The sequence below is a fragment of the Glandiceps talaboti genome, chromosome 23, assembly GCF_964340395.1.
Source record: "Glandiceps talaboti chromosome 23, keGlaTala1.1, whole genome shotgun sequence".
NCBI lineage: Eukaryota > Metazoa > Hemichordata > Enteropneusta > Spengelidae > Glandiceps > Glandiceps talaboti.
This window is the reverse complement of record NC_135571.1, coordinates 9320453-9338610: the sequence shown is the minus strand read 5'-3', so window position 1 is coordinate 9338610 and position 18158 is coordinate 9320453. Positions and strand designations below refer to the sequence as shown.

The following is an 18158-nucleotide window of genomic DNA, read 5'->3' as shown; positions in this document are numbered from 1 at the left end:
ATATATATATATATATACACACGTATATATCACACAACACACACACATACATACACACATACATACATACATACACATACATACACACACATACACACACACACACACACACACACAGACACACACACAATATTTTTTCTTGTGTTCCTTACCAATACTTGATTGAACGAAAAAATCAAAATTGTCAATTTTACAAAAAATGACTTCTCTAATCTTTGTTCTAAGTACAACAACATCTCAATACACTTAATATAAATACTAATGAATAGCGTTGTAGGTAATTTACATTATTGAAAATAGTCAGTCAGCTATATACAAGAAGAGTAATGACTTGAAGGCCAGATTATGTAACATGACATTCATTTTATAAGAAAACCACTTTCTCTACTAATTTGTCCATGAAGGTATCATGATAAACTAACCAACTGTGAAATCAATAGTGTCTACAAAGTGCATACAAATTAAAATACAATTTTGTTAATGACATCATTAATATCGTTCTTCACAATTACATCCGATTCTATTAATTATCTTTATTCATCAATATCTATGTATCTATTTTGATATGTTTATCAATTGACGTACTTGTCTATGGAAAATCCTTAAAATTGGTACATCAGACCTTATTTGGAAACACCATATAAGGAATATGAGTACCCAAGGTAAATGACCTTATTTGGAACACCAAATTGCAAATTGGTACATCAGACCATATTTGGAAACACCATATAAGGAATACGAGTACCCAAAGTAAATGACCTTATTTGGAACACCAAATTGCAAATTGGTACATCAGACCATATTTGGAAACACCATATAAGGAATACGAGTACCTAAGGTAAATGACCTTATTTGGAACACCAAATTGCAATTTGGTACATCAGACCTTATTTGGAAACACCATATAAGGAATTACAAGTACACAAGGTAAATGACCGTATTTGGGACACCAAATTGCAATTTGGTACATCAGACCATATTTAGGTACACAAGTAGTTTGTATGACCATATAAGGAAACACAAGATTTTGTAAATGACTTTATTTGGACTTATATTAACCTTATTTGGATGTATCACAATGTTTTTGTTTTAATACCATGCATTGTTTGTGAAGCTTATTGAGTTTTACACTAAATAAAGATATTTTATAATAATTAAGAAATGTAATATAAAAATATGAATTTGTATATTTTTAAAATAATACTTTAAAATGGCCATATGGATGAGGATTGGATATTTATTTTGGATTTTTAATATATAAAAAAAATTTTCTACTTGAAAAATCAATGTGAAACAACAATGACAAAGTCCTCGTTTGTAACTCGATACATTGCAAATGATTAATATATGTATAAAATATTTGTTATTGTACATACAATAATAAACTTTTTTAGACATTTGGTAGCTTTTTGCAATGTATTGATTTACAAACACAAACTTGACATATGTTGTTTCACATTGATTTTTCAAGTAGGAAGCCATGATAAAATTGTTTTATATATTAAAAATCCAAAATAAATACCCAATCCTCATCCATATGACCACTTTAAAGTATTCTTTAAAAATATTCAAATTATTATTTCAAAATATACTGAGTATATGTCCATATTTGGAAAAAGAAAGCAAAACAGAATTAAGTAGATGAAACCATTATAATTATAGCATTTAGTAAGATTAGATTATTTTTCTGATGAAAATAAAGTTATCGACAAATATTACCCTGCTAATGGCATATATATACAGATTGCAGTTATAATTTAAATACACACTACATTTATATGTAAATTACTGTAAATGTTCTGACAAAGTATTAACTAAAATAATTTGATTAATTGATCCATTTGATTGACAGTTTATAGTAGTTTATGGTGAGTATCGGATTTCTGTATAACCCACAAAATGATGTCTATAACCCACAAAATGATGTCTCATTTACATTTCTGATATAATGGGTTTGATGAAATGTTGCTCTGAACTGTTTTGAAAACAAATTTTTTATGTGAGGTTACACAGCAATTTACAAGAGATACAGGCAAGGGTGATCTGTTGAATCTGTGTATCTTTCTTTGTATTAATACTATTATTCAGGAAATCATCAATAGTGTAGCTCCCTTGAAAATTACTAAGTGCACTATGATCATCTTCATCGTATAGTCAACTGGATTTCTCTCAGTAGAACAGTGCTTTTTCAAGGGCGGTAAGTAGGTAATTTCTACCTGGGTTCCCATATCATTTTACCGGTGTTCCCCGCAAAAATTATGATAGATTCTATGTGAAACACTTGCAGGTTTTACCTCTTTTCCCCTTATGTAACCAGGGTTCTCCAACTTTAGCAAACACACTGAGAACAGAATTCAGTTCTTTACCACCAACAGCACTACTTTAATGTTATTGGAGAATTGACATACAAATGTTGATATGATATTATCACATCCTTAATGACTTACATTCAAACTGGAGGTTGATTTTGTAGTAAACTGAACTGTCTGTCAGTGTCTGATAGATAGATTACTATAACTGACATGCCGCTCACCACTGTTGACCCTTTCTCCAGCAGGAGATTTAGCTAGATTTTTTGGGTCCATTTGACTATATGTGGAGAGAGAGATCAAGATCACAGAAAATGACTACATGTATAGTAACTACACTACCTTGGAAACACAGCTTGGAAGTCTGATTATTACAAGTTGAATACATAAGCTGAATCTTGTACAAAATTCATTTGGGACACCATCAGTGTGTCCTCTAAGCCAATTTGACACGCCACTGACACACACAATTTCTAGTGACGCACCAAAATTTGGTGTTCCCCTATCTCTTACTATGTGGTGACTCACAAGAAATGCCAGTTTGTATCATTTTGACTCACAACAACAAAATTTGGCTATCATTAGAGGGCACACTGGACACAATCTAAACCATTCATACAACACTTCCAGTGTCAACAAGCTAAGTGTGACAACATAAAACAAAGCAATCATAATGATTATTAGTGACTGTAGCAAGCACTGTACCAAGTTCTTACATCTTGCTAATAAACAGTATTGAACTGAACAAAACTTAAAAATTGTACCGGTAATTTTCAACTGCACACTTCAGTCTTTATCATCAGATTGATCCGCTATTCAGTACATGCCTATTTCTTGCTGCATTTTCCAATTGGCAAAAAAATAAAAGTAAAGAAAGATAGCAAAAGAGTCGCAGGAAATACTTGAGTTTTTATTCGACCCTACTCAACCAAGTCAAATGATTATCTCATTGTCACTGGAGTTGTTTATGAGATGAAGACAAACCATGACCTCGACAGCAATCCGGTTTTTTAAACTGAAATGAGTGAAAGTCATAAATTTCTGATTAGATCCGATCTGACATTTCCCCATTTTTTCCATGGTTGGTTGATTAAGACGGAACACAGCTGGTTTTATTGTCCCATTGTCATGTATCTGTCAGTGGTAATATACTTCAAACTGGGTTAATTGGAAGTTTGACGTCACTACTAGGCTTTCGTTATCAATTCCGATTTTCTATATTTTACACTCATTTAACATTTACACTGCCCCCTGTGTTTTATATACCAATTAAATATATTTCCTGACCCCTATGTTAAAGTAAACATCAAAATTACACATTTATTGCTGTTTCGCACACAAATGAAATTCAAATTTTCACAAAGACTTCAACATCCCCATGTCTTACCAAGTCACAGTAACACATATTTTTTCAAATATTTCACACCCTAAGGCCTAACAAAAACAAATTGTGTGGTTCTGGTTACACTCAATTTTAGAATAGGTGGGGTAGGTAGTTCTTTTATGTTTCTGTTTTATATATAAATAATTTTTTTTTATATGTGAGTGTCTAGTTCAGGTAGTTATGTTTTCCATTGTTTTCCAAATGGCCTGTGTGTTTAATATTGGTTTCTTCCTATCAGATATACAGCCATTACAGATTGGACAAACAGTTTTATATTGTCTTTTTAAGTTGATGTCAATTTTTGCATCCACTATTTCTTGCGAGACTTCACAATTTTTTGCGATTTTATTTTATTTTTTCTTGGATATTGAAAAAAAAGTTTAGGTCGGCAGTGAAAAACTAGGTGGGGTCAGGTAACCGGAACCAAATAATTATTTTCACACCCTATTAAATTAGAGTCAAATTTTCACGAACCCGACTAGACCTTAAGACAGTTATTACTGTAATCCTGTGTTTTGTGCATAAATTTAATTTCCACAGCCCCCTGTGTTTAATTATAGCTATTTAAATTTATGCATTGATGACTTCCAAAATTGCTGCATTTCATTAACTATTAAATCAAATTTCCACAGCCCCCTGTGTTTAATTATAGCTGCTCTATCAATAGTATGCATTTAGTGCCAAAAACCTGTTTCACACATGACTTTACAAATTTTATTATATTTTCAACAACCCTTGTCACAGTGCTACTAAGTAGACATTTTTATTGCCACAACCCCTGTGGGGAAAATAACCATCACACAAGTCCCTCGGGTAAAATAGTAATTATACATAATATATATATCTCCCTTTTCCCATGATGATACAGTCAAGTATCATATAACTACAGTACATGAATAATAAAGTCCTGCATATTGCTATGAAGAATACATGAACCATACTGTGGAATAATTTTCTATATACGACTGGGTGCACTTTGCCCAAATAAGGCAGGGGTGAACAAATCATTTTGTGAACTGGTGGTCCCCAGACCAGTGCCTTAAAAAATCCAGTGGTCCTGCTGAAAGAATTAGTGGTCCCAGGTCCCACTAATGTGAAACATTAAATCTTACCTATAAATCTGTATATTCAGACGACTTTTTAACATAGTTATTAACAGTAAGGTACTGGTCCGACGGACCAGACAAGGTAAAATTTGTGTGGTCCGCCCAAAAAAATCACTAGTCCCGGACCAAGGGCCAGTGGATTTGTTCACCCCTGTAAGGTTATACATGTAAGTTGCCATTAAATATATTCAAAGTATTTTAATTCTTTAAACATATTTTAGTATTTCATGAAGTAGATGATAAAACCTTTGCAGAGTTTGTGAAGCCCGGTAGCACAGCTTGTATATTTAATCCTCATCCCATATTGTCGCTAGAAATATTAAAACTAAAAAAATGTATTCATTTCAAATTTATTTTAGCATTTCAATTTTTATGAGTTTTGCAAGCCTCATTACAGTGTCATATTAGGAGCCTTTCTGGTTAACATTTGATACATCCTCTTCCAATATTGTCGCTAGAAATATTTTAACTCCAAAAATGTACAATTATTTCAAGAGTATTTTAGCACTTCATGTACCTTTATTATAATGTTGTATTGGATTCTGACACTCAACAAATTCTTTTGATTGACTGATTGACTGATTGACTGATTGACTGATTGATTGATTGATTGATTGATTGATTGATTTGCAAACTCGTGAGTGTGTGATTAATTTTTAATACGTACTCACCCAATATTGTCACTATAGATATTAGAAATATTCAAGCTGCAGAAATGCATTTCATTCAATTTTTACAGGCTTTGCGAACCTCAGTACATCTTGCAAGCCCTTCCAATTATTTTTTTCATATTAATCTTTCAAAAGTATCTCTAAAAATCTACCTACCCCACATATTTTAAAATTGAGCATAATCGGAACCACACAATTTTGTTTTTAAGTCTAACCTAGCTAGTAAACATGGGTAGTGCAGCATGTACCCTAAGCCACTATACAACCTACATCTGTAAATCTCAAATATTATTGTTGTAATATCTAAATATTATTGAATATCTATACCCACTTACAATACTTGTTACCTGCAATACAATTTGACTCCCTAGGCATGTGATAAAAGTAAGAAAAATTCAATTTCTGGGTCGACATATTGATTTTGTTCCACATGCAATTCACATAGGCATTCATCATAATGAGTTGACTTTCTTGTTTCTGGTTTGACTTGCTAGCATAGTGTAAAATGCTAAGAATTTGAATGTGTATTCTTCAAATTTCTATAATAATAATAATAATGTTAGTTTTTATATAATGCTTTCGCACACTGTGCTCAAAGAGCCTTACAATTATTATCCCTGGCATGGACCAATAACAGCACAATGAGGATTTAATGTACGTCCTGAACTTCCATAACTATGATGTCTTGCATGACTTCACAATTTTCACTATTTTATTATTTTTTTCTCAAATATGCAAAAAAAGGTTATTGTCAGCAGTGAAAAACTAGGTGGGGTCGGGTAACTGGAACCACATGTTTTTTTATTAGGCCTGATAATTTTAAAAAAAAATTATTCTAGTACATGTACACCCAAACTGTAATTTGCTTGGATTTATTTCACTATACTATAAACCTCTAGAACATTTTGTGATTTTACAGTCTTCAGCTCATTCTCAAATACTATTTATTTACTAATTACCAGACTGGTACATTGTGTTCATGTACAAGAAGGTATTTTAGTCACTACTTATTTTTACTAATTACCAGACTGGTACATTGTGTTCATGTACAAGAAGACATTTTAGTCACTACTTATTTTTACTAATTACCAGACTGGTACATTGTGTTCATGTACAAGAAGGTATTTTAGTCACTACTCATTTTTACTAATTACCAGACTGGTACATTGTGTTCATGTACAAGAAGGTATTTTAGTCACTACTTATTTTTACTAATTACCAGACTGGTACATTGTGTTCATGTATACTACAAGAAGGTATTTTAGTCACTACTTATTTTTACTAATTACCAGACTGGTACATTGTGTTCATGTACAAGAAGGCATTTTAGTCACTACTTATTTTTGCATTTTTGTTTTCCAGCAAAATAAACGAAAATTTCCAGGTTTACTTTATTATGTGCAAGCTATACAAATACATGATTTACTCACAGACAATTCAATACTATTCTGGGTACATGATATTATGAGTAAGGAACTGTTTTTATTTCTAACAAAACAGTTTTAAAATATTGTTTTAGGGGATGGCAAACAACGAATGTACTTGATAGTGCGGCTGCCTTACCAGAAATACTCATCACAGTGTTTTTACTTTAATGGGGTCTTTGATTCAGTTTGCATAGTAAAAAGGAAAACAACAGTTTGACAGATATTACATTGTTGGTATACAAAAGGGCCACAAGGGAATTTTTTATATTATATTGAAAACTGATAAATTAACTAGGACTCACAAACATCATCAATCCATATGAATTTGGATAATTACATAATTATATGGTATTATTGTACTTGTATTTTATGAGGAAAAAATAATTAATTATTTTTTGTAAACCAGTAATAATTCATGCCAAACAACTAAGTTTTACTGATGTCATCACATATTGATTGATGGATGAAATATTGGCACATTCCGAGTTTAAGAATTTTAATTGGGGTGAAAATACTTACATACAACCTAGATTAAAGTATTCTGATATATCTCTCACAATGCTGATGTGATGGCAGCCAAAATTTGGAATTCGCTTCCAAAATTATTTGGACTCTGCGAGTAGAAGTTTTAATTTATCACTAAGAATTTACCTGCTTACCGCCCTTAGCTAAAACACTAGTAGGGAACCCTGGTAAATGACTGCAGAACCCTGGTAGATTTTACCTACTTACCACCCTTAGCTAAAACACCAGTAGGGAACCCTGGTAAAATGACTGCAGAACCCTGGTAGATTTTACCTACTTACCACCCTTAGCTAAAACACTGCATCAGCTTGGTAGATCAAATAACTTTACAAAGGATTATACATAGCATGTTGTTTTACTTTCAACATTTCAAAACAAGAAACAAAATCTACAGATTGTGATTGTGTTAATAACCTTGGAAGAATGGAACCAACAGTCTATTGACAACCTCCGCTTCCACCCCTCATTTCGGGGGGGGGGGGGATCTAAATACAAATTAGGTTCAGAAAAATATAGGTACTATCTTTTAATTAAAAAATATTTGCACTATTTTTTACTGTATATTGATATTTCTCTTTTATTTTAATTACTAAGTAAGTATATTATTTTCTGTTATACCTACAGCTGGGTATGGTCAGTTCATACATATTACATATTAGATACAATATTTTTTTTTAATTTGCATTATTTTTTAAAATTATTTTTCTACAAATTTTTGAGTTTGCAATTTGAATTTGCAGTGTTTCTGAGAAGGATGGTTAAAAATTTTTAACAACTGTACCAGTACTTGTATCAGAATTCTTCTATCTGATTGTAGTACATAACTATGACAAATGATGTGAAAAACATGACCACATTTTCCCTTCTCTGTCACCATGGTGCCAAAAATATTCCTAAAAAACACTAAATATATCCGACTTTATGCTTCATTGCAGTATCAATATACTTTATAGCATTGTATGGATATATCTGCTGAAGATTAACTCTTATCCGCAAATCCGCTGGGACTTTCCTGTAGTTCGACTTAAAATATCACTTTATACGGATTACGTGGGTATTAGTTGAACAAACTTTGGACTCTGTTATGTGAAAGTACCTTGTGGTAATATATTTGTGGAGTGATATTGAGAAGATTAGAGAATTTATACTTCGCTCATTTTTGACGACAATTTGTTGTCAACAGGAACATGCCTCACGTACGTACGCAATGGTGATATACACAGTGTGTACTAGACTAGCCTCTTTTACATGTATTGGCGCTCGGTACACAATTTAGATATATAAATATAAACCAAGCGATGCCACGTCAAACACTACAGACTAACTCCTATAAGTTTAGCAACGTTGTGTCAGACTCCGTGATTAGACCCACACGTCATTCACACTTAATAACAAAAACTTACCTGTTAAAGGAAATTCCTTCAAGCCCACGGCAGCTGTTGTATTCGAAGCACTTGACATGGTGTAAACTCTTCGATGAATATTAGCACCTCTAACTTCGTTGTTATTTATACCAACAATTCCCCCCTAGGTTCTACCCATCATTCAACACTTTTACGTCAACATGATTTTTCTATCAGAGACGCTAGACGTCACTCCCTTATCGTTAAACAATATCATAAAAGACTCACATTTCATTTGCGTTGTGTATGGGAAACGATTTATCTATCAAAATTAATGACACAGACATAATATGACATCAAACGGAATAACCCAAACAAAGTTCATCAGTACATCACCTGTTATTTAAGGTTGATAACGAGTTCGCTCAGGGACATGTTTTCTGGGTGTTTTCACGACACCATACTGTAAACTAGACAATTTATCAACAATCTCTTTAAAGTCTACTCCGATTGGACAACCTGCAAAATATTCATAAGTTGATAAAATACAAATTTTCCAACACATGGAACTTATAATAGAGCGAGCCTTGGTTACAGCGCCCTCGTAGTCTGATCTATAAAAACGAAAGTACGCCTACTAAAATTTGGAAGTTTTAAAAAAAAATCCGTTTACTCACAAATGCAGCGGCAAGTAACCGAGAGATAAAATTACAAAAACTCCAAAACCTCCTAAACGCCGTGGAATGATACGTCAGTTTGTTGGGTATAGTAATACATAAGCCCTGTACACAAGGAAGTCCGGCAATCTCCAACGCATTAATATCGGTGAATAAATTACCACTAAAAACGTATAGAAAGGTTCAGGATGTTGATTTTTGTGCAACATATGACGCCAAGCTGGGGCGTATGTATTTTATCGAGAGTGCCTCTTCTATGTATTTCAAATCATATGGGCTGTTTCGAGGGCTTCTCACCGGCCCTTTGATACTTGGAGATTTATTCGCGAGACATCTGTGCCACTCTAGTGATTCGACAAGTATAAATAGGTCACACAAAAGGGGAATTAAATGACAGATGTGATCTGTATTAACCAACATTTATATGAAAAATATGCTTAAGAGTTTGTCGTGAAACACAGGGTAAATATGTAAAATAAATTACGACGAATCAACAATTCTAGAGGCTAGCCATGGCTTTGTAAATTGAATCATCCACGTCTAGAGGAATGGGGAACTGAGATGAAACTTCATATTCAAACAAATTTTTAAAGTATCCACCCAGAATACTACAATTGTTGACACCAGACCTTGGACAAACGAAGCCTGTTACAAACAGGGAAAGTAATAAGCAAATGAATTGGATTAATAACACTTGACACAGCATGTTGGAAATACAGAGACTTTTATTACACACCATGGTTTGATAAGAACAGATTTATGGCCTCTCATGTGTACATGGACTACCAAGGGAACTGGAAATTTGTTTGTGAAAATAAAAGTGGACATAAAACTTGTCTTATCAAATGACGAGGGGCAAGGTTTCTGCCGTCGCAAATGTATCATCATGTCAGTAGAAATAATTATAAACCCCTTGGGAAAGTACAATATAAAAACTAACTTTATCATTTATATCATTTTATTGCAAATGACAGAGGTATATATACAGCTCATACGACTTGGCTTGCCACACACACTGTCATGGTATGAAGTACTGTTATGTTCGTACATGACAGTCGCTATATTATAATCGTACTTGGTACAGAATAGATAACTGATCTACATGTATGTGTCCAAGCACTAAGTACTGAGACATGAAACGTTTCACTGACAACAGTCAAGATTTGGTTCTTTGGTTCGCGACTAGAAAACACTTGTCGTTAGAGTTACCGGGTATGATTGACACATCCCCAATCAAGATAACCGTAAATTCGACATAAGTTAATCTCAGTGTTCACTCCCATGGTGACCAAGCTCCACCGTGATATTTTGGATCAGCATCATGTAAATTTTGTTCAGGAAAATTGGTTGGTACAGAGTCTTTGTAATAGTACGATAGTTTTTTTAGTAGAGCTTCCACTACGGCAGGCTGTTCCTCAGCACGATTATACCTCTCATACGGGTCACTAACAATGTTAAATAACTGTATGACTTTGGTACTGCTTCTCTCCGGATGGATCGCCTTGGTTGTTGACTCCAACGGTGGTACCCAGCTACCGTTACCTGTACGTAACATGAATACCATTGGATAATGTTATAGTATGATAGAGAAATGATGGGGTAAAATGGTAAAACGTGCACACAGTGAGATCAGATGAAATGAGATGATATGATAGAATGTGGAGAGATGGAAGGGGAGGAAGAGAAGAGAAAAGGAGAGGAGAGGAGAGAAGAGAAGAGAAGAGAAGAGAAGAGAAGAGAAGAGAAGAGAAGAGAAGAGAAGAGAAGAGAAGAGAAGAGAAGAGAAGAGAAGAGAAGAGAAGAGAAGAGAAGAGAAGAGAAGAGAAGAGAAGAGAAGAGAAGAGAAGAGAAGAGAAGAGAAGAGAAGAGAAGAGAAGAGAAGAGAAGAGAAGAGAAGAGAAGAGAAAAGAGGATAGGAGAGGAGAGGAGAGGAGAGGAGGGAAGGGGAGGGGAGGGGAGGGGAGAGGAGGGGATGGGAGGGGAGGGGAGGGGAGAGGAGAGGAGAGGAGAGAAGAGGGGAGGGGAAGAGAAAAGACGAGAAGAGAAACAATAGAGGGTATGTGACATTTACCTTTTGAGTTAAAATTTAACCAAAAAGTTAAATTAATTTGTTATATTAATTGCACACAGAAACACAGTATATGGGGCAGTATTTTTCGAAGACTTGTTTGCAGCTCAATTAATTGTCATTGTATTTACCTGCAGAGCCTGTCATTAATTTCCACTCTCCTGCACGTATACCAGCTCGTATAGAGATGTTGAAATGTTGATTGTCGGCCCATTTCTCTCCATTTATTTTATTGATACTGGGTGATTTATAGAGAGGGTCAATATTCAGTAGGATTTCGTTGCGTACGGTGGGTGCACCTTGGCTAAGAAGAGTAAATATTCAACTGGCATTATAATATGACAATATGTCTACTGACCAATGAGCATACATTGCAAAAATAATTACTATATCTTTGGTTATTTGATGAAAATAGTGTCCCAGTTCCAACTAGTGCAGGGGTTGTATAAGTGATAAACACGACTATCATGTTTGTCAACATGCAAAGATCTCTTCAAGGATATGTAGTTCAACGAAGTTTTTTTCTTGCTTGACGTTAGAGGGCACACTGTTCCAAAAATTACTCTACCCTAGTTTACGTTCACAATATATTGCAAAATTGACACGCAACAAATAAAACCCAGCAATACAATTCTAGTATACACGTTCTTTTTTCGCAGCATAATAATAACTGTGACACTTAATGTCCTGTGTCTTTTATAATCCTATTCAAGTATATAGAGGTGGTATGTAAAAATGGCAGCATCAAATGAGTCTACCTTGTTGACAGCTGAACTATATAAAAGGTACCATATGTTTTCATATTTATCGCGGAATTACCCAAAGTAATACTTTCAACAAACAGGATGACGTTTTTGGAACATTACGTGACAATGACGTAAACAAACGATTTCCTGATCCGGTTTGACAGAAACAGTTAATGGAATCACGTGATTTGTCGCACGATCATACTGTCTATGTAACCATTGATCTCAGAGTGTACGTTTTTTTCCATAATCGATTATGCAGTGCAGCAGTGTTCTGCCAACAGGATATTAATAATTTCTTATTAGTTGTTATTATAATATTATCGTTTTTGGTTTAAAATAAAGTAAAGATACCAACTTCTTCAACAAGTAAGAATTCATGGAAATAATCACTTCCGTACAGATGTTATTTCAAATTTGCGTTGTATCGTTACATTTGGAGGTATTCGTAGTGAAGTTCAGCATACGACTCGTATGTTTTTTCCACACTTGTGTTCCCCTATCAAGCTAGTCTCAAATGTGTAAAAAAGATTGTTATTGTACGTACAATAACAAATGTTTAACACATTTAATTTTTTTCTTCAATTTATTGAGTTACAAAAAAGGAATTGATATAAGTTGTTTCACACAGTAGGACTATATTTTATGAATTAAAAATCCAAAATGAATACAATTGGTCATCCCCATGGTTACAAGATTTTTATCAACTACTTTGCAGCCCATTCTCTTTTTGCACCTCGTTTGAATAATTGCAAAACAGAGAGTCTCAAAAAGTAACCTGTAGACTGCCACAAAGTGACCGACTGTGTTATAATTATTGCAATACCTGATAGTTTCCCACTGGTTGTATCCATCCAACTTCTTGTTACCAATCAAAGTTCCACCAGCCAATCGTACTAAAGTAGGAAACCAATCACTCATATGTATCAATTCTTTGGTAGCAGTGCCACGTACGTGGTCGCCTAGCAACGGACTATTTACAAAACCGACAGCACGTATACCACCTTCATAGAGAGATGTCTTCCCTCCACGTAGTGGCCAATTTGTACCTAGCCAAGTCACACCTCCATTATCTAAATTAAAAGATAAATTATTTTAAGTGTCTTTAAATATCTGCCTCTATAAGTGTGTGTGTGTGTGTGTGTGTGTGTGTGTTTTTTTTTTTGTGTGTGTGTGTGTGTGTGTGTGTGTGCGTGCGTGCGCATGTGTGTGTATGTCTGTGTGTCTGTGTGTCTGTCTGTCTGTCTGTCTGTCTGTCTGTCTGTCTCTGTCTTCCCTCTCTACTGCCCATCAGTCCCCATTTGTCTGTGCGTTTGTCTATATCTATCAGTTACTGACATTCTGTCTTTGCCTCACTGTCTATCTCCCTGTCTGTCTGTGTGTCTGTCTGTCTGTCTGTCTGTCTGTCTGTCTGTCTGTCTGTCTGTCTGTCTACCTTCCCTCTCTACTGCCCATTAGTCCCCATTTATGTCTCTGCGTTTGTCTATATCTATCAGTCACTGACATTCTGTTTTTGTCTCACTGTCTATCTCCCTGTCTTTAACGCTGTCTGTCTGTCTGTCTGTCTGTCTGTCTGTCTGTCTGTCTGTCTGTCTGTCTGTCTGTCTGTCTGTCTGTCTGGCTGGCTGGCTGTCAATCTACCTCCATTCTCTCACTCTCTCCCTCCCTCCCTCCCTCCCCCCCCCTCTCTCTCTCTCTCTCTCTCTCTCTCTCTCTCTCTCTCTCTCTCTCTCTCTCTCTCTCTCTCTCTCTCTCTCTCTCTCTCTCTCTCTCTCTCTCTCTCTCTCTCTCTCTCTCTCTCCCTCATCTCGGTCTAATATATGAATTTACCTGTTGAGAATATAAGTACTGTATTTTCCCACAATCCAGTTTGTTGTAGTGTCCTAGTCACATTACCAATGGCTTCATCCATACAAGTTGTCATGCCAGCGTAGATACGTCGTTCTTCGTTATCAGGTATCAAATCTTTGTACAAATCAGAATATCTGGACGGTACTTGTAAAGGGGTATGGACGGCTTGGAAGGAAAGATATAGAAATAGTGGCTGGAAAGCAATGATGGAGTTATGATTTACTGTTTGTTATCAAGGAAACACATGTAACCTTGCCGAAATTGTGTGTGCCACAAATCATTGGAAGGTACTTGTACAATGTAAAGGGTTGTGGACGGCTTGGAAGGAAAGATAAAGGAATAAAGGTTGGGAAAAAATCATCAAAAATGTTGGGGTTTTTTGGTCATGATGAAGACATACTCTGTATAGTATTGGGGTATAAAAAGCTTACTGTTTGATTTAATGTCTTTTTATGAAAATGGTTACATTTATTGTGTATGTATGTATGTATGTATGTATGTATGTATGTATGTATGTATGTATGTATGTATGTATGTATGTATGTATGTATGTATGTATGTATGTATGTATGTATGTATGTATGTATGCATGCATGCATGCATGCATGCATGCATGCATGTATGTATGTATGTATGTATGTATGTATGTATGTATGTATGTATGTAAGTGTTTGCGTGCGGGCGTGCGCGTGGGTGATGACATGCTATTGTCAATCATACAGTAATTCTTGTTCACGTTGTCGTGGCAACAATAAGTAAAACGGCTTACTTGTGAGTTGTCGTGATTGGTAATAATGTGTTGTGCTTCCTCTGTGAACACATGAGTTGAGTATTGACCACTGTATTGTTCAGCGACTACGTCATCATTACGTCTGAAATCCCATCCTCTGTAGTCATCTGTACTGATATTGTGATAGAAATAGTCCTCTAATGGCTGGTAAAAACCTGATAAAATAAATTATACCATCAGCAAATTATGACTCATAACACTCAAGTACAACGTTTATATGATTTGCAAGTATCATTTGCAGCATCCACAATGTATACACTGTTTCAATTGATTTAATTATCAGCCCAGTATGGCTGTCAATGTAATCAATCTCTAAACATTGTTAGCAGTGCAAAGTAAGTAAATAGTCATTGACTAGAGTGTAAACAATGTTAGCAGTGCAACGTAAGTATATAGTCAATGACTAGAGTGTAAATAATGTTAGCAGTGCAAAGTAAGTAAATAGTCATTGACTAGAGTGTAAACAATGTTAGCAGTGCAACGTAAGTATATAGTCATTGACTAGAGTGTAAACAATGTTAGCAGTGCAAAGTAAGTAAATAGTCATTGACTAGAGTGTAAACAATGTTAGCAGTGCAAAGTAAGTAAATAGTCATTGACTAGAGTGTAAACAATGTTAGCAGTGCAACGTAAGTATATAGTCAATGACTAGAGTGTAAATAATGTTAGCAGTGCAAAGTAAGTAAATAGTTATTGACTAGAGTGTAAACAATGTTAGCAGTGTAAAGTAAGTAAATAGTCATTGACTAGAGTGTAAACAATGTTAGCAGTGTAAAGTAAGTAAATAGTCATTGACTAGAGTGTAAACAATGTTAGCAGTGCAAAGTAAGTAAATAGTCATTGACTAGAGTGTAAACAATGTTAGCAGTGCAAAGTAAGTAAATAGTTATTGACTAGAGTGTAAACAATGTTAGCAGTGCAAAGTAAGTAAATAGTCATTGACTAGAGTGTAAACAATGTTAGCAGTGCAAAGTAAGTAAATAGTCATTGACTAGAGTGTAAACAATGTTAGCAGTGCAACGTAAGTATATAGTCAATGACTAGAGTGTAAATAATGTTAGCAGTGCAAAGTAAGTAAATAGTCATTGACTAGAGTGTAAACAATGTTAGCAGTGTAAAGTAAGTAAATAGTCATTGACTAGAGTGTAAACAATGTTAGCAGTGTAAAGTAAGTAAATAGTCATTGACTAGAGTGTAAACAATGTTAGCAGTGCAAAGTAAGTAAATAGTCATTGACTAGAGTGTAAACAATGTTAGCAGTGCAAAGTAAGTAAATAGTTATTGACTAGAGTGTAAACAATGTTAGCAGTGCAAAGTAAGTAAATAGTCAATGACTAGAGTGTAAATAATGTTAGCAGTGCAAAGCAAGTAAATAGTTATTGACTAGAGTGTAAACAATGTTAGCAGTGCAAAGTAAGTAAATAGTCATTGACTAGAGTGTAAACAATGTTAGCAGTGTAAAGTAAGTAAATAGTCATTGACTAGAGTGTAAACAATGTTAGCAGTGCAAAGTAAGTAAATAGTCACTGACTAGAGTGTAAACAATGTTAGCAGTGCAAAGTAAGTAAATAGTCAATGACTAGAGTGTAAACATTGTTAGCAGTGCAAAGTAAGTAAATAGTCAATGACTAGAGTGTAAACATTGTTAGCAGTGCAAAGTAAGTAAATAGTTATTGACTAGAGTGTAAACAATGTTAGCAGTGCAAAGTAAGTAAATAGTCAATGACTAGAGTGTAAACATTGTTAGCAGTGCAAAGTAAGTAAATAGTCAATGACTAGAGTGTAAACAATGTTAGCAGTGCAAAGTAAGTATATAGTCATTGACTAGAGTGTAAACAATGTTAGCAGTGTAAAGTAAGTATATAGTCATTGACTAGAGTGTAAACAATGTTAGCAGTGCAAAGTAAGTATATAGTCATTGACTAGAGTGTAAACAATGTTAGCAGTGCAAAGTAAGTAAATAGTCAATGACTAGAGTGTAAACATTGTTAGCAGTGCAAAGTAAGTATATAGTCATTGACTAGAGTGTAAACAATGTTAGCAGTGTAAAGTAAGTAAATAGTCATTGACTAGAGTGTAAACAATGTTAGCAGTGCAAAGTAAGTAAATAGTCATTGACTAGAGTGTAAACAATGTTAGCAGTGCAAAGTAAGTAAATAGTCATTGACTAGAGTGTAAACAATGTTAGCAGTGCAAAGTAAGTAAATAGTCATTGACTAGAGTGTAAACAATGTTAGCAGTGCAAAGTAAGTAAATAGTCATTGACTAGAGTGTAAACAATGTTAGCAGTGCAAAGTAAGTAAATAGTCATTGACTAGAGTGTAAACAATGTTAGCAGTGTAAAGTAAGTATATAGTCATTGACTAGAGTGTAAACATTGTTAGCAGTGCAAAGTAAGTATATAGTCATTGACTAGAGTGTAAACAATGTTAGCAGTGTAAAGTAAGTATATAGTCATTGACTAGAGTGTAAACATTGTTAGCAGTGCAAAGTAAGTAAATAGTCATTGACTAGAGTGTAAACATTGTTAGCAGTGCAAAGTAAGTATATAGTCATTGACTAGAGTGTAAACAATGTTAGCAGTGTAAAGTAAGTATATAGTCATTGACTAGAGTGTAAACATTGTTAGCAGTGCAAAGTAAGTAAATAGTCATTGACTAGAGTGTAAACATTGTTAGCAGTGTAAAGTAAGTATATAGTCATTGACTAGAGTGTAAACATTGTTAGCAGTGCAAAGTAAGTAAATAGTCATTGACTAGAGTGTAAACAATGTTAGCAGTGCAAAGTAAGTAAATAGTCATTGACTAGAGTGTAAACATTGTTAGCAGTGCAAAGTAAGTATATAGTCATTGACTAGAGTGTAAACAATGTTAGCAGTGTAAAGTAAGTAAATAGTCATTGACTAGAGTGTAAACAATGTTAGCAGTGTAAAGTAAGTAAATAGTCATTGACTAGAGTGTAAACAATGTTAGCAGTGCAAAGTAAGTAAATAGTTATTGATTTTATATCACCTACAATTACTTGTGATTTCAGAGAAGTATCAAGTTAATCTTGTGCTTTTATAGGGTATCTTTGCTATGGGACATTGCATCATGGGAGTCTTCAGAAACAATGTATTCATCGCTTGCATCCTGAATATTCATGACAGCTGTTTTACTTTTTATTTTTTATTTATGTATTCATTTTTTGATATACAGACACACTGTTCTTCCAATGGAACCTATTGCAAGATTACGTACACCGAAAAACAAACAAAAAGGG

General features: G+C 34.3%; 2 protein-coding genes across 2 annotated transcripts in view; both read right to left on the bottom strand.

Annotated features, from left to right (window-relative positions):
* LOC144452856 (sialidase-2-like) overlaps positions 1 to 8887 on the bottom strand; it is a 49710-nt gene extending 40823 nt beyond the window's left edge. The window contains exon 1 of the mRNA XM_078144040.1: positions 8826 to 8887. Coding sequence (XP_078000166.1) covers positions 8826 to 8883 — 58 coding nt within the window. The 5' untranslated portion in view covers positions 8884 to 8887. The remainder of the gene's footprint in view (positions 1 to 8825) is intronic.
* A 1825-nt stretch (positions 8888 to 10712) lies between these two features.
* The window catches only part of LOC144453076 (arylsulfatase I-like), an 11554-nt gene continuing 4108 nt past the window's right edge, over positions 10713 to 18158 (bottom strand). The window contains exons 3-7 of the mRNA XM_078144348.1: positions 14877 to 15052; positions 14087 to 14300; positions 13083 to 13329; positions 11642 to 11814; positions 10713 to 10984 (exon numbers count right to left, since the gene is read on the bottom strand). Of these exons, the coding sequence (XP_078000474.1) occupies positions 10716 to 10984; positions 11642 to 11814; positions 13083 to 13329; positions 14087 to 14300; positions 14877 to 15052 (1079 nt within the window). The 3' untranslated portion in view covers positions 10713 to 10715. The remainder of the gene's footprint in view (positions 10985 to 11641; positions 11815 to 13082; positions 13330 to 14086; positions 14301 to 14876; positions 15053 to 18158) is intronic.